The 15,423-nt window shown below is 43.7% G+C and overlaps 1 protein-coding gene across 1 annotated transcript in view; it reads left to right on the top strand.

Moving 5' to 3' along the window:
• LOC115191034 (uncharacterized) overlaps positions 1-14,405 on the top strand; it is a gene marked incomplete at its 3' end in the record, with an annotated part of 43,395 nt that extends 28,990 nt beyond the window's left edge. The window contains exons 2-7 of the mRNA XM_029749037.1: positions 143-273; positions 458-637; positions 10,900-11,064; positions 11,445-11,556; positions 11,768-11,895; positions 13,470-14,405. Coding sequence (XP_029604897.1) covers positions 143-273; positions 458-637; positions 10,900-11,064; positions 11,445-11,556; positions 11,768-11,895; positions 13,470-14,405 — 1,652 coding nt within the window. The remainder of the gene's footprint in view (positions 1-142; positions 274-457; positions 638-10,899; positions 11,065-11,444; positions 11,557-11,767; positions 11,896-13,469) is intronic.
• Positions 14,406-15,423: the final 1,018 nt, after the last annotated feature.

Raw genomic sequence — 15,423 nt, 5'->3', positions numbered from 1 at the left:
AATAAATGGTATCTCAAGAAGTTATGAGAAGTGTTACCCTACTTCCTGGCCAATTCTAGACAGTGTCAGTAATGTACAATATAGTGTTGAGCATTGACAGTAGTTAACCTAACCACCTCTTTTCTCCCCATCACTCTCGCAGGTGAAGGACATCTCACTGGAGGCCACAGGGTCTCTGTGAAACCAGTGGGACACAATACATGGAGAGATGACCAACCAATCACTGTTGATGAGGGGAGTAGAACCTCAACCCAGCACGTTATTGTGATAGAGGTTAGTGTAACATTTAACATTGAATTACAGTTCCTTTTGTAAATGATATGTGGCCAGTTTATTTCAGAAAGGCTCCCCTCAGCTATTCACTTGCTTACATGTACATCCTCATTTATCTGCCTTAGGGGAGCTTGTGAGACCCTACGACAACTCAACTAATGTACCGGTAATAACGTCTTGTCAGTCTGCAGATGCAGATGCAGAGCCTGCAGGTCCTGGGGTCAAACAGGAGAGGTCTGAAGGAGAGGAGGACCAACGGCACAGCAAAGACATCCAGACTGGGGCAGATGGAGTGCCCCTTGTAGCCACGGAGGACCCCACCAACGCCCCAGCGCAGCTCAGGACCCAATGCAGTATCACAGAGGTCAGTGGAACGCCGAACGCCGTCCTCAAGTCAGACAGACACCAAGACATTAACTGTAACACACAGGCTTTTACACACAGGATCTGACGACAGGTCAGACCCAGAGAGACTGGAGCTGGGGAGACTGGGCTGTCCTCCTGCTCCTGGCTCAGAGTATTTACCGGTATTTCATCAGAGCCAGAGGATGGTTAATTCCTATGGTGATAGTGACGTGTTAGACACTGATGGTGATGATCCGTCTTGTTCTTACACTACAGAGATGGACCCTGGCAACATGCCCTTGGGTTTAGAGAGACAGACTGATCTGTCCAGAGGGGACTGGAACCAGTACAGTAGTAGTGCATACTCTGAAGGGTGCCTAGATAAAAAAGCAGAGGGTCTGGTCGTAGATGAGGTGATTGTGAAAGCGACGTTCCTCCCACATGGAATCCAGATAGTCACCTAGGAGACGGACACTCACAGGGCAGCGATTACTTAGATTACAGGGGAAGCTTAGAGACAAATCCAATTGTCGCAACCCACTCCCCTTTATACTCGTTCAGGCATCGTGAGCCAGTGTCTACCTTGATGGGGCCTTCCGTTTCAAACGTCCGCATCCTTTTCGATCAGGTATTGAACTCAAACGACAGGGCTAGAGCCCAGCCTCTGGGGGGGGGGACATCAGGTAATAGTAAAGAGAAATGGTTCCTCTGCATGTTCTGTAACAAAGGCCTCAGCTGCTCCCAGAAGTTGGAGATCCACCAGAGGTTCCACACAGGGGTGAAACCCTACAGCTGCCCCCAGTGCCACATGCGCTTCACCAAGATTGGTGACCTGAAGAGGCACCAGAGAGTCCACACAAGAGAAAGGCCGTTTGCCTGTATGCATTCCGAGAAGAGGTTCTCCGAGAGGACCTACCTCAAGATACACCAGCAGAAAAACCATTCCACTCTATAAAATGGAAACCATTCTACTTTATAGCTTATTACGTTTAGATCAAACCCTGCATTAAAAAGACAAAGATTAATTTTCATTGTTGTCAGCAGAAAAGGTCCACAGATGCATTTGGAATAATGAGATTAACAGATTTCAGTGTTGAATATTCCTGGTTAGAATTTTGCATGATACAGTATGTCACATATAAGCCTAAAAAGTCTGTTGTTACATAGTTTTTGTAATGAGTAGGCTATATGATAACAAATGCCTGTTTCATTTTTAATGGTGTATTTAAAACATTTTTATGTTCAATAGAATGAAAATACACATTTTGTGTTTAAGACTTGACTCTTTAGTATACAGTACCAGTCAAAAGTTTGAAAACATCTACTCATTCAAGGGTTTTTTATTATTTTTTACTATCTTCTATATTGCAGAATACTAGTGAAGACATCAAAACCATACAATAACACATGGAATCATGTAGTAACCAAAGAAAGTGTAAAACAAATCAAAATAGCCACTCTTTGCCTTGATGACAGCTTTGCACACTCTTGGCAATCTCTCAACCAGCTTCATGAGGAATGCTTTTCCAACAGTCTGGAAGGAGTTCCCACATATGCTGAGCACTTGTTGGCTGCTTTTCCTTCACTCTGCCATCCAACTCATCCCAAACCATCTCAATTGGGTTGAGGTTGGGTGATTGTGGAGGCCAGGTCATCTGATGCAGCACTCCATCACTCTCTTCCTTGGTCAAATAGCCTTTACACAGCCTGTAGGTGTGTTGGGTCATTGTCCTGTTGAAAAAACAAATGATAGTGGGACTAAGCGCAAACCAGATGGGATAGCGTATCGCTGCAGAATGCTGTGGTAGCCATGCTGGTCAAGTGTGCCTTGAATTCTAAATAAATCACAGACAGTGTCACCAGCAAAGCACGATCAGACCTCCTCCTCCATGCTTCACGGTGGGAACTACACATGCTGAGATCATCCATTCACCAACTCCGCATCTCACAAAGATACGGCGGTTGGAACCAAAAATCTCAAATTTGGACTCATCAGACCAAATGACAGATTTCCACCGTTCTAAATGTCCATTGCTCACGTTTCTTGGCCCAAGGAAGTCTCTTCTTCTTATTGGTGTCTTTTAGTAGTGGTTTCTTTGCAGCAATTCGACCATGAAGGCCTGATTCACACAGTCTCCTCTGGACAGTTGATGTTGAGATGTTTCTGTTACTTTAACTCTGTGAAGCATTTATTTGAGGTGCAGTTAACTCTAATGAACTTATCCTCTGCAGTAGAGGTAACTATGGGTCTTCCTTTCCTATGGCGGTCCTCATGGGAGCCAGTTTCATCATAGCGCTTGATGGTTTTTGCGACTGCATATGAAGAAACATTCTAAGGTATTTTACCAAAAAGCGCTATCTTCTGTATACCACCCCTACCGTGTCACAACACAACTGATATTCTCAAATGCATTAAGAAGGATTGAAATTCCACAAATTAACTTTGAACAAGGCACACCTGTTAATTGAAAGGCATTCTAGGTGACTACCTCATGAAGCTGGTTGAGAGAATGCCAAGAGTGTGCAAAAGGTGGCTACTTTGAAGAATCTCAAATATAACATCTGTTTTGATTTGTTTAGCACTTTTTTGGGGGGGTTACTACACAGTTAAAAAAAACTGGAATTTTTAATTTCTCCTTTATTTAACCAGGTAGGCCAGTTGAGAACAAGTTCTCATTTTCAACTGCAACCTGGCCAAGATAAAGCAAAGCAGTGCGACAACAGTTACACATGGGATAAACAAACGTACAGTCAATAACACAATATAAAAATCTGTATACAGTGTGTGCAAATGAAGTAAGGAGGTAAGGCAATAAATAGGCCAATAGTGGCGAAGTAATTACAATTTATCAATTTACACTGGAGTGATATGTGCAGATGAGGATGTGTAAGTAGAAATACTGTTGTGCAAAAGAGCAGAAAAACAAAAACAAATATGGGGATGAGGTAGGTAGGTATTTGGATGGGCTATTTACAGATCAAATCAAATTTATTTATATAGCCCTTCTTACATCAGCTGATATCTCAAAGTGCTGTACAGAAACCCAGCCTAAAACCCCAAACAGCAAGCAATGCAGGTGTAGAAGCACGGTGGCTAGGAAAAACTCCCTAGAAAGGCCAAAACCTAGGAAGAAACCTAGAGCGGAACCAGGCTATGAGGGGTGGCCAGTCTTCTTCTGGTTGTGCCGGGTGGAGATTATAACAGAACATGGCCAAGATGTTCAAATGTTCATAAATGACCAGCATGGTCAAATAATAATAATCACAGTAGTTGTCGAGGGTGCAACAAGTCAGCACCTGAAGAGTAAATGTCAGTTGGCTTTTTATAGCCGATCATTGAGAGTATCTCTACCGCTCCTGCTGTCTCTAGAGAGTTGAAAACAGCAGGTCTGGGACAGGTAGCACGTCCGGTGAACAGGTCAGGGTTCCATAGCCGCAGGCAGAACAGTTGAAACTGGAGCAGCAGCACGGCCAGGTGGACTGGGGACAGCAAGGAGTCATCATGCCAGGTAGTCCTGAGGCATGGTCCTAGGGCTCAGGTCGAGAGAGAGGTCGAGAGAGAGAGAGAATACTTAAATTCACACAGGACACCGGATAAGACAGGAGAAATACTCCAGATATAACAGACTGACCCTAGCCCCCCGACACAAACTACTGCAGCATAAATACTGGAGGCTGAGACAGGAGGGGTCAGGAGACACTGTGGCCCCATCCGATGATACCCCCGGACATGGCCAAACAGGCAGGATATAACCCCAAAGCACAGCCCCCACACCACTAGAGGGATAACTTCAACCACCAACTTACCATCCTGAGACAAGGCCGAGTATAGCCCAAAGATCTCCGCCACGGCACAACCCAAGGGGGGGGCGCCAACCCAGACTGGAAGACCATGTCAGTGACTCAACCCACTCAAGTGACGCACCCCTCCTAGGGACGGCATGGAAGAACGCCAATAAGCCAGTGACTCAGCCCCTGTAATAGGGTTAGAGGCAGAGAATCCCAGTGGAGAGAGGGGAACCGGCCAGGCAGAGACAGCAAGGGCGGTCCGTTGCTCCAGAGCCTTTCCGTTCACCTTCACACTCCTGGGCCAGACTACACTCAATCATAGGACCTACTGAAGAGATGAGTCTTCAGTAAAGACTTAAAGGTTGAGACCGAGTCTGCGTCTCTCACATGGGTAGGCAGACCATTCCATAAAAATGGAGCTCTATAGGAGAAAGCCCTGCCTCCAGCTGTTTGCTTAGAAATTCTAGGGACAATTAGGAGGCCTGCGTCTTCTGATGTACGGCAGGACCAAATTGGGAAAGATAGGTAGGAGCAAGCCCATGTAATGCTTTGTAGGTTAGCAGTATAACCTTGAAATCAGCCCTTGCCTTAGCAGGAAGCCAGTGTAGGGAGGCTAGCACTGGAGTAATATGATGAAATTTTTTGGTTCTAGTCAGGATTCTAGCAGACGTATTTAGCACTAACTGAAGTTTATTTAGTGCTTTATCCGGGTAGCGGGAAAGTAGAGCATTGCAGTAGTCCAACCTAGAAGTAACAAAAGCATGGATTCATTTTTCTGCATCATTTTTGGACAGAAAGTTTCAGATTTTTGCAATGTTACGTAGATGGAAAAAAGCTGTCCTTGAAACAGTCTTGATATTTTCTTCAAAAGAGAGATCAGGGTCCAGAGTAACGCCGAGGTCCTTCACAGTTTTATTTGAGACGACTGTACAACCATCAAGATTAATTGTCAGATTCAACAGAAGATCTCTTTGTTTCTTGGGACCTAGAACAAGCATCTGTGTTTTGTCCGAGTTTAAAAGTAGAACGTTTGCAGCCATCCACTTCCTTATGTCTGAAACACAGGCTTCTAGCGAGGGCAATTTTGGGGCTTCACCATGTTTCATTGAAATGTACAGCTGTGTCATCCGCATAGCAGTGAAATGTAACATTGTTTTCAAATGACATCCCCAAGAGGTAAAATATATAGTGAAAACAATAGTGGTCCTAAAACGGAACCTTGAGGAACACAAATGTACAGTTGATTTGTCAGAGGACAAACCATTCACAGAGACAAACTGATATCTTTCCGACAGATAAGATCTAAACCAGGCCAGAACTTGTCCGTGTAGACCAATTTGGATTTCCAATCTCTCCAAAAGAATGCGGTGATCGATGGTATCAAAGTGAAATAACCTGTCTGTATAAAATTGTTGGAAAAATACAGATGGGCTGTGTACAGCTGCAGCGATCGGTAAGCTGCTCTGACAGCTGACGCTTAAGTTAGTGAGGGGGATACAAGTCTCCAACTTAAGTGATTTTTTTTTTTTTTTTTTGCCATTTGTTCCAGTCATTGGCTTTAGAGAACTGGAAGGAAAGGCGGCCAAAGGATGTGTTGGCTTTGGGGATGACCAGTGAAATATACAGTTGAAGTCAGAAGTTTACATACACTTAGGTTGGAGTCATTAAAACTCGTTTTTCAACCACTCCACAAATTTCTTGTTAACAAACTATAGTTTTGGCAAGTCGGTTAGGACATCTACTTTGTGCATGACACGAGTAATTTTTCCAACAATTTTATACAGACAGGTTATTTCACTTATTCACTGTATCACAATTCCAGTGGGTCAGAAGTTTACATAGACTAAAAGTGTCTTTGGAAAATTCCAGAAAATTATGTCATGGCTTTAGAAGCTTCTGATAGGCTAATTGACATCATTTGAGTCAATTGGAGGTGTTCCTGCGGATGTATTTCAAGGCCTACCTTCAAACTCAGTGCCTCTTTGCTTGACATCATGGGAAAATCAAAAGAAATCAGCCAAGACCTCAAAAGAATTGTAGATCTCCACAAGTCTGGTTCATCCTTGGGAGTAATTTCCAAACGCCTGAAGGTACCACATTCATCTGTACAAACAATAGTATGCAAGTATAAACACCATGGGACTACGCAGTCATCATACTGCTCAGGAAGGAGACGCATTCTGTCTCCTAGAGATGAACGTACTTTGGTGCGAAAAGTGCAAATCAATCCCAGAACAGCAGCAAAGAACCTTGTGAAAATGCTAGAGGAAACAGGTACAAAAGTATCTATATCCACAGTAAAACGAGTCCTATATTGACATAACCTGAAAGGCCGCTCAGAAAGGAAGAAGCCACTGCTCCAAAACCGCCATACAAAAGCCAGACTACGGTTTGCAACTGCACATGGGGACAAAGATTGTACTTTTTGGAGAAATGTCCTCTGGTCTGATGAAACAAAAATAGAACTGTTTGACCATCGTTATGTTTGGAGGAAAAAGGGGGAGGCTTGCAAACCGAAGAACACCATCCCAACCGTGAAGCACTGGGGTGGCAGCATCATGTTGCGGGGGTGCTGGGATGCAGGAGGGACTGGTGCACTTAACAAAATAGATGGCATCAAGAGGAAGGAAAATTATGTGGATACATTGAAGCAACATCTCAAGACATCAGTCAGGAAGTTAAAGCTTGGTCGCAAATGGATCTTTCAAATGGACAATGACACCAAGCATAGTTCCAAAGTTGTGGCAAAATGGCTTAAGGACAACCAAGTCAAGGTATTGGAGTGGCCATCACAAAGCCCTGACCTCAATCCCATAGAACATTTGTGGGCAGAACTGAAAAAGCGTGTGCGAGCAAGGAGGCCTACAAACCTGACTCAGTTACACCAGCTCTGTCAGGAGGAATGGGCCAAAATTCACCCAACTTATTGTGGGAAGCTTGTGGAAGGCTACCCGAAACGTTTGACCCAAGTTAAACAATTTAAAGGCAATGCTACCAAATACTAAGTGAGTTTGTAAACTTCTGACCCACTGGGAATGTGATGAAAGAAATAAAAGCTGAAATATATAGTTCCCTTAAGGAAATGATTGTATTTATTGTAATTGTTTTTAATAACCTGCCCAGGGACTGCGGGTGAAAATTAGCCGGCTGGCTAAAACTGGCACTTTTACTGAAACGTTGATTAACCTGTCCCTGTAAAAATAAAATAAACTCAAACAAATCATTCTCTCTACTATTATTCTGACATTTCACATTCTTAAAATAAAGTGGTGATCCTAACTGACCTAAGACAGGGAATTTTTACTAGGATTAAATGTCAGGAATTGTGAAACTGAGTTTAAATGTATTTGGCTAAGATGTATGTAAACGTCCGACTTCAACTGTACCTGCTGGAGCACGTGATACAGGTGGGTGTTGCTATGGTGACCAGTGAGCTGAGATAAGGTGGAACTTTACCTAACAAAGGACCTGGAGCCAGTGGGTTAGGCGACGAATATGTAGCAAGGACCAGCCAATGAGAGCATACAGGTCGCAGTGGTGGGTAGTATATGGGGCTTTGGTGACAAAACGGATGGCACTGTGATAGACTGCATCCAATTTGCTGAGTAGAGTGTTGGAGGCTATTTTGTAAATGACATCGCCAAATTCAAGGATCGGTAGGATAGTCAGTTTTACGAGGGTATGTTTGGCAGCATGAGTGAAAGAGGCTTTGTTGCGAAATAGGAAGCCGATTCTAGATTTAACTTTGGATTGGAGATGCTTAATGTGAGTTTACAGTCTAGCCAGACACCTAGGTATTTATAGTTGTCCACATATTTTAAGTCAGAACCGTCCAGAGTAGTGATGCTTAGTCGGGCGGGCGGGTAGCGATCGATTGAAGAGCATGCATTTCGTTTTACTAGCATTTAAGAGCAGTTGGAGGCCACGGAAGGAGTGTTGTATGGCGTTGATGGGAATGGACCCTGTTTGTGTTTGGTCGGTCACACACACACAAAAAGCACTGATTACATTATCAATGGTGGTTATGACTTGCATGGTGGAACCAAACTGCTTGTTGCAATAGAATGGTAACGCAGCGATCAGGCTGGTTCCACCAGGCTTGGCTATGAAGGTGAATTGGTACAAAACTCATCTGTTTAGACCTTTGACCAGGTCAAATGTCACCAACCTGATTCAAGCGTCCTCCCTGTTCAATTTATAGGAATGCTCACAGCGAGGGCATGTCCGTGTGATTTTGAGGGTCTCTATGTTGCATGTTTGGCAGCAAACTGAACATCTCTCTAACAACTGCTGCAAGCGATCCTCAAACAATGGACTTGCTCATCTTATGAGGTGGGGTTGACTGGGAGGGCATGTGACAGCGTTATACAATAGAAAGCCAAGTGGTAAATTGCATTTTGTTTCAAAGAAAGTACAAAGCTTTTTGATAATGCACTTCACAACCAAAGTGACTGTACTACTTGACTGTAATTCACCTACTAGTTTAACAAACCGTGTGTTTTTTTTATACAACTTTTCATATAACACATTACCGTTGTCGATGAAGCCATCTGTCATCAGGGCAGTAACTAGGGTCAAGCTTATTCTAGGTCGTCACTAGTTGCCACAAAGTCATAAACCATGTCGATTTCTACTTATTAAGATGTGATTTTAAAAACGTAACCTTCAATTAAGAACGACCTTTTTTTACGATATAATCGATTGTGGCTGTGGAAACCCTAATGATATGCTGTATAGATGTAGACTGACTGTAGTTTCACAGTGCCATCCGTTTTGTCACCAAAGCCCCATATACTACCCACCACTGCGACCTGTACGCTCTCGTTGGCTGGCCCTCGCTTCATACTCGTCGCCAAACCCACTGGCTCCAGGTCATCTACAAGACACTGCTAGGTAAAGTCCCCCCTTAGCTCACTGGTCACCATAGCAGCACCCACCTGTAGCACGCGCTCCAGCAGGTATATCTCTCTGGTCACCCCCAAAGCCAAGTCCTCCTTTGGCCGTCTCTCCTTCCAGTTCTCTGCTGCCAATGACTGGAACGAACTACAAAAATCTCTAAAACTGGAAACACTTATCTCCCTCAGTAGCTTTAAGCACCAGCTGTCAGAGCAGATCACTGCACCTGTACATAGCCCATCTATAATTTAGCCCAAACAACTACCTCTTCCCCTACTGCATTTATTATTTTTTTATTTTGCTCCTTTGCACCCCATTATTTCTATTTCTACTTTGCACTTTCTTCCACTATAATCTACCATTCCAGTGTTCTACTTGCTATATTGTATTTACTTTGCCACCATGGCCTTTTTTGCCTTTACCTCCCTTATCTCACCTCATTTTCTCACATTGTATATAGACTTATTTTTCTACTGTATTATTGACTGTATGTTTGTTTTACTCCATGTGTAACTCTGTGTTGTTGTATGTGTCGAACTGCTTTGCTTTATCTTGGCCAGGTCGCAATTGTAAATGAGAACTTGTTCTCAACTTGGCTACCTGGTTAAATAAAGGTAAAATAAATAAATACAAATATTGGATTCAAGCCAGGGACGCCATTGCGGGTTGTTGCTCCTAGTTCATCGTATTAGACTCAGACATGAGTTAACTACTGCAAGTTAGTTTTGCCCTTAAATAACGTACAGAATACACTTATGAGCTACAAACTAACTTGCAAATCCGATTTGTCAAATGATAACGTTATATAACCAGCAGTATGAGCTACCACCTAACTAAATTGTAATGAGATAGTTATCTAGCTAGCTATGCTAAAACGCTAATTAGCCTACTTCGCTTTATCAAAAGATATCTAACCAATAACGGCGTTAGCGAAATTATGCCAGAGGTCATATTACAGTATATCTGGTTATACTCACCACCACCGAACGTTGCACACCAAGCTAGCGTTACTATACTGGTGGTGCAGAGGGGACTGGCGAACTCCAACCACCTTTCCGCATACTAGGGTCCTTCGGCAGGGCATGTAAACCGTATAATTGTGTGGAGCCATAGTCAATCCATATAGGGCTTTTCAGTCATAAACGGCAATGAAAATAATAGCTCCATTCTGAAAAGCGAAGCAGATGGGGCGATTTGCACGTGGAGCTTGGCAAAATTGGGGTTGGTTTGTTGACATAATTGTAATCCAAAACCAAACTTCATTTACTCGTTGTGAAGCTGGGTTCCAAACTCCGTTTCTGACAAGACTGACTTGGACAAGAATGATTGTCCTATTTTCACTTTGTACTCAATTTTGACACTATAGTACATGTTTCTGATTTATAAATGCCACATAGGCCATTTTCAGTGGGATTAGTTGCTTTTTATTGGCAGTTGCTCTTTATGATTTTTATTAGGCTGATACGGAAATTGTTGCAGGAAATAATCAATGTTCACAAGTATGGTCCCTTACATGTTGAAAGTGTATTTATTACCCGTGTGTATGTACCTGAGGGAGTGTATGTCGGTGTAATCTGTATCACCTGTTTCTTCCAGGAGGAGAAAGGTCCAGAGGTGATGCTGGTAAAGGGGGAGGGGTGTGAGGAGGGTCTGTGGAACCCTGAGGAGACCATGGTCATGGAGAACAACCAGACTACACCTCCTCCTGAACCCACTGAGGTACCAGCTGAGCAGCACAGGACCACACACAGTCTCATTGAGGTGAGCCCACTAAACTACTGTCTGAATGGTATTAGGTCAGGGTCTGTATCCACAAAGCCTTTCAGAGTAGGAGTGCTGATCTAGGATCAGTTTTGCCTTTTAGATCATAATGAATATAATTATTTGGAAAGATCCTAGATCTGCAATCCTACTCTGAGACTCTTTGAAGATACGGGCCCAGGTCTTGATTACATTTGTCTTAAGTGTGGGACCATGCCTTTGAATTATCAAACCATTAAAGAGTGTCAACTAATCAAATCAACTAATACAGTTGAATAGTACTCATAGCAATCCCTCATTGCCAAATCAAAAGATGCTTCATAGCAGGGTGCTCATATCAGATTTCTGGATCCAACATCCTCTCTTTCTATCTCTTAAAGTCAGTTGACATGGAGGAATGGAAGCCTGATCTGCTGCTAGTCAAAGAGGAGACAATAGAAGACGGACCAGAGAGCATTGACCTGCTGAGTGGACTAAAGATGGGAGAGCAAGGTAAGGAAGAAATACATATAGCCTGCATACAGTAATAGATCTTCAATGGGAATAGTGATGCACCTGGGAATTTTTGTCTGAATTTATCATTCATAAAATTAAATCAATTCAACCTATGTTTCCATCCAAAAACACACATCATAATGTATAAACTTGAAACTACAGTTCTCTGCCATGTTTGTAAAGTCTATTTTCTAACCTCTTCCTGCAGGTGGTTGGCTGGAGGCTAACAGAGGAGACTGGGTGGCCAACTTGGAATCCCAGACCCAGACAGGTGCAGCCAAAGGCCCTGGGGACGACATCACTGAGCAGGCCAGGACCAGAGGTGACATAGTGGAGGTCAGTGGATGGGACAGCGTCCTCAACTCTGAGCTGCGGTACAATACTGTTAACCACCAACAGAAACAGACAGTCAAACACAAAACAGCATCCGATCTTAGTCTCCATGACAGCAAACTGTCTGAGACCAGGCCGAGGCGTAGATTTGGTCTGCAGGGACAGGGAGGTGACCGTATGTGGAGGGAGAAAACAGATTCGGCTAGCGATGCTCCGTCCTGCTCCTATAGTTGTGATTCAGAGAGACTGATGGCGCCTCAGGTTAACCCCCTAACAGGTGCTGCCTTCAACCTGCCTTCTATAGGATCTATCAAGTGGAACATGGACCCTGCGACAACACAGACACTCCCTGACCTTCCTCCTCCTCACACTCTCCTAATGTTAAACCAGACCTCAGACAATGCCAGTGCCTCAACACTAAATGGCTACACAAATGACAGTAGTAGAGACGGAATCAGTAAAGGTGACAGCGCCAAAGAGAAGTGCTTTCCTTGTTCGTTCTGTGAGAAGTCCTTCAGTTTCCCCGTAGAGGTGGAGATCCACCAGAGGATGCACACGGGGGAGAAATCGTTCAGCTGCCATCTGTGCCGGGCCAGTTTCTCACACTCGTTCAACCTGAAGAGGCACCATATGGTCCACACAGGGGAGAAACCCTACAGCTGTCCCCAATGTGAGAGGAGGTTCTCCCACCAGCACCAGCTGAAGAGGCACCTGAAGGTCCACACGGGAGAGAGGCCATTCGCCTGTACGCACTGCGGGAAGAGGTTCTCAGAGAGGAGCAACCTCAGGATACATCAACAGAAAATACACACAGCCCATGTATAGAGTATTGTAACATGTCATAAATGACTAGTTAGTGTGTTTGTAGTTCACTCTGTTGGTTTTGGATGTAGCAGGGAACTGAATGAGGTGAACTGAGGAGGGAATGAGTGTGATGAGGCAGAATAGATGATATGGTGATGGTTGGTGTGATTGTGTCTGTAAAAATGCTTCACTGATGAAGAGTGACAACTATGTCGCTTTAGGTTGATACTGATGTTTTATAGTGAGATAATGATAGTGCCTTAATTTACTTGACAAAATAGATAAGATCCGTGTAACGTAATGTTGAACCTTTTCCAAAGTATTCTAAAATACATTCTATCAAAGCGAGGGTACCAGATTTACAGAGAAGGTCAAGTGTTACCATTGCGAGAAAAAATAATTCTACTTGTCACATGTATTGTTTTGTGCAATAAAAGTACTGTACTTCATGTTATGTGACTGTATGACCATTTTGTTGAAATTAAATAAAAACTGTGCTGACTGATTTGGTTATTTTTGTATCATTGCAGGGACTGAGTTTCCCCTATCTCAGTGGGACAAAACTCATTATACTTCATTATTGAATCAACAGATATGGACATTTGTTTTTTATAATAAACTCCAATGGGTCCGTATTGTTAAGTATTTTAATCACAGTGTTAGAGATATGTTTGACTGTGGTTAACATTTTATAATGTAATGTTTCTATGTGTTCAGCAAAGAGTTTCTTATATAAACCTTTATATTATCTTCTGTTCAATTTGTGTTTACAGGCTGCAGTCCATGAGGACCTGCTGATATCCGGTGTTAATGGTGGGAGAGACTGGACCTCTGAAGCGGCTGGTCACAAACCCTGGCCCCGGATCAGGACAGTGGATCAAGAGCCGTCACTCTTCCTTCCTGACTCAGATTCAGGACGGAACCACGAGGGACAAAGACTCGACCATCACGCAGAACACAACCAGTGGACAGGTGGACTGAACAACCTCAGTCCTGGTGGTCATCAGAGAGACGGAGGCTCCAGTCAGGGATCCAGTCTGCAGCCCAAATCCTTCTCTTCACAGTCTCAGTGCAGGGATGAAGCAGGGCCTGGGGCTGATAGACCCTCCTGTTCCTATGATACAAACAGCACAGCATCCATGATGAACAGAGCATGTCACCGTGAGGTTCTGCCTTCACAGAGAGTGACAGGAGCCCCCCCTGGTGGTAGTCTATCAGCAAGTCGGTCTTCTCCATCAGGGTCTTGTCTAATGCCTGGTGAATGGGTTCATAGAAGGCCTGGACCTTGGTCTAGCCTTCCTCGGTTACCTCATGGTTACCCCACCAATACAGACAGGGTCAGGATGGGTGTTCTCCACAAGAGGTACCTAGACTATAACACAGCACACAATCCCAACAACATCCAAATATTTGCAAGAGGTCAAGGAGGGAGCTCAAAGACTAACCACCTGATGGTGGTGGCTCCTGCTTCTACCTCCTCTGGTGTCATTGGGTCTCAACGTGGGAGGCCGAGCATGAGGACGGACGCAGACAAGCCGTATGCCTGCCCCACGTGTGGGAAGCGCTTTGCTGAGGTGAACTATGTGAAGAAGCACCAGAGGGTCCACACAGGGGTGAAACCCTTCAGCTGTACCCAGTGTCACATGCGCTTCGCCCAGGCTGGTGACCTGAGGAGGCACCAGAGGGTCCACACAGGGGAGAAACCCTACAGCTGTCCCCAGTGTGAGAAGAGGTTCTCCCGCCAGTACCAGCTGAATGTGCACCTGAAGGTCCACACGGGAGAAAAGCGGTTTGTTCGCCTGTACGCATTGCGAGAAGAGGTTCTCAGAGAGGAGCTATCTCAGCATACACCAGCAGATAAACCATCCCACTCTATAACATAGAAAATTACAATTCTACTCGATAGCTTCTGATGTTTAGATCAAACCCTGAGTAACAGATTTAAGTGTTGAATATTGCATCCAGACATTTGATATACACGGTATAAGGCACATACAGTGCCTTCATAAAGTATTCATACCCCTTGACTTATTCCACATTTTGTTGAATTCAGCCTGAATTCGAAATGTATTAAATATTTTTTTACATCTCAGTCAACACACAATACCCCATAAAGACAAAGTGAACATGTTTTTAGAAATGTTTGCAAATGTATTGAAAATTAAATATATAACTATCAAATTTACTTAAGTATTCACACCCCTGACTCAATACATGTTAGAATCACCTTTGGCAGTGATTACAGCTGTGAGTCTTTCTGAGTATGTCTCTAAGAGCATGACACACCTGGATTGTACAATATTTGCACATTATTTTACAAATTCTTCAAGCTCTGTCAAGTTGTTTGGTGATCATTGCTAGACAGACATTTTCAAGCCTATTTAAGTCAAAACTGTATCTAGGCCACTCAGGAACATTCGATTTCGTCTTGGTAAGCAACTCCATTATAATTTTTGCCTTGTGTTTTAGGTTATTGTCCTGCTGAAAGGTGAAGTTGTCTCCCAGTGTCTGATGGAAAGCAGACTGAACCAGGTTTTCCTCTAAGATTTTTGCCTGTGCGTAGCTCTATTCCGTTTCTGTTTATCCTAAAATACTCCTTAGTCCTTGCTGACGACAAGAATACTCATAACATGATGCAGCCACCACCCTGCTTGAAAATATAAAGAGTGGTACTCAGTGACGTGTTGTTGGATTTGCCCCAAATATAACGCTTTGTATTCAGGACAA

This window comes from Salmo trutta, chromosome 4, assembly GCF_901001165.1.
Source record: "Salmo trutta chromosome 4, fSalTru1.1, whole genome shotgun sequence".
Lineage (NCBI taxonomy): Eukaryota > Metazoa > Chordata > Actinopteri > Salmoniformes > Salmonidae > Salmo > Salmo trutta.
This window is presented reverse-complemented; position numbering and strand designations above follow the sequence as displayed.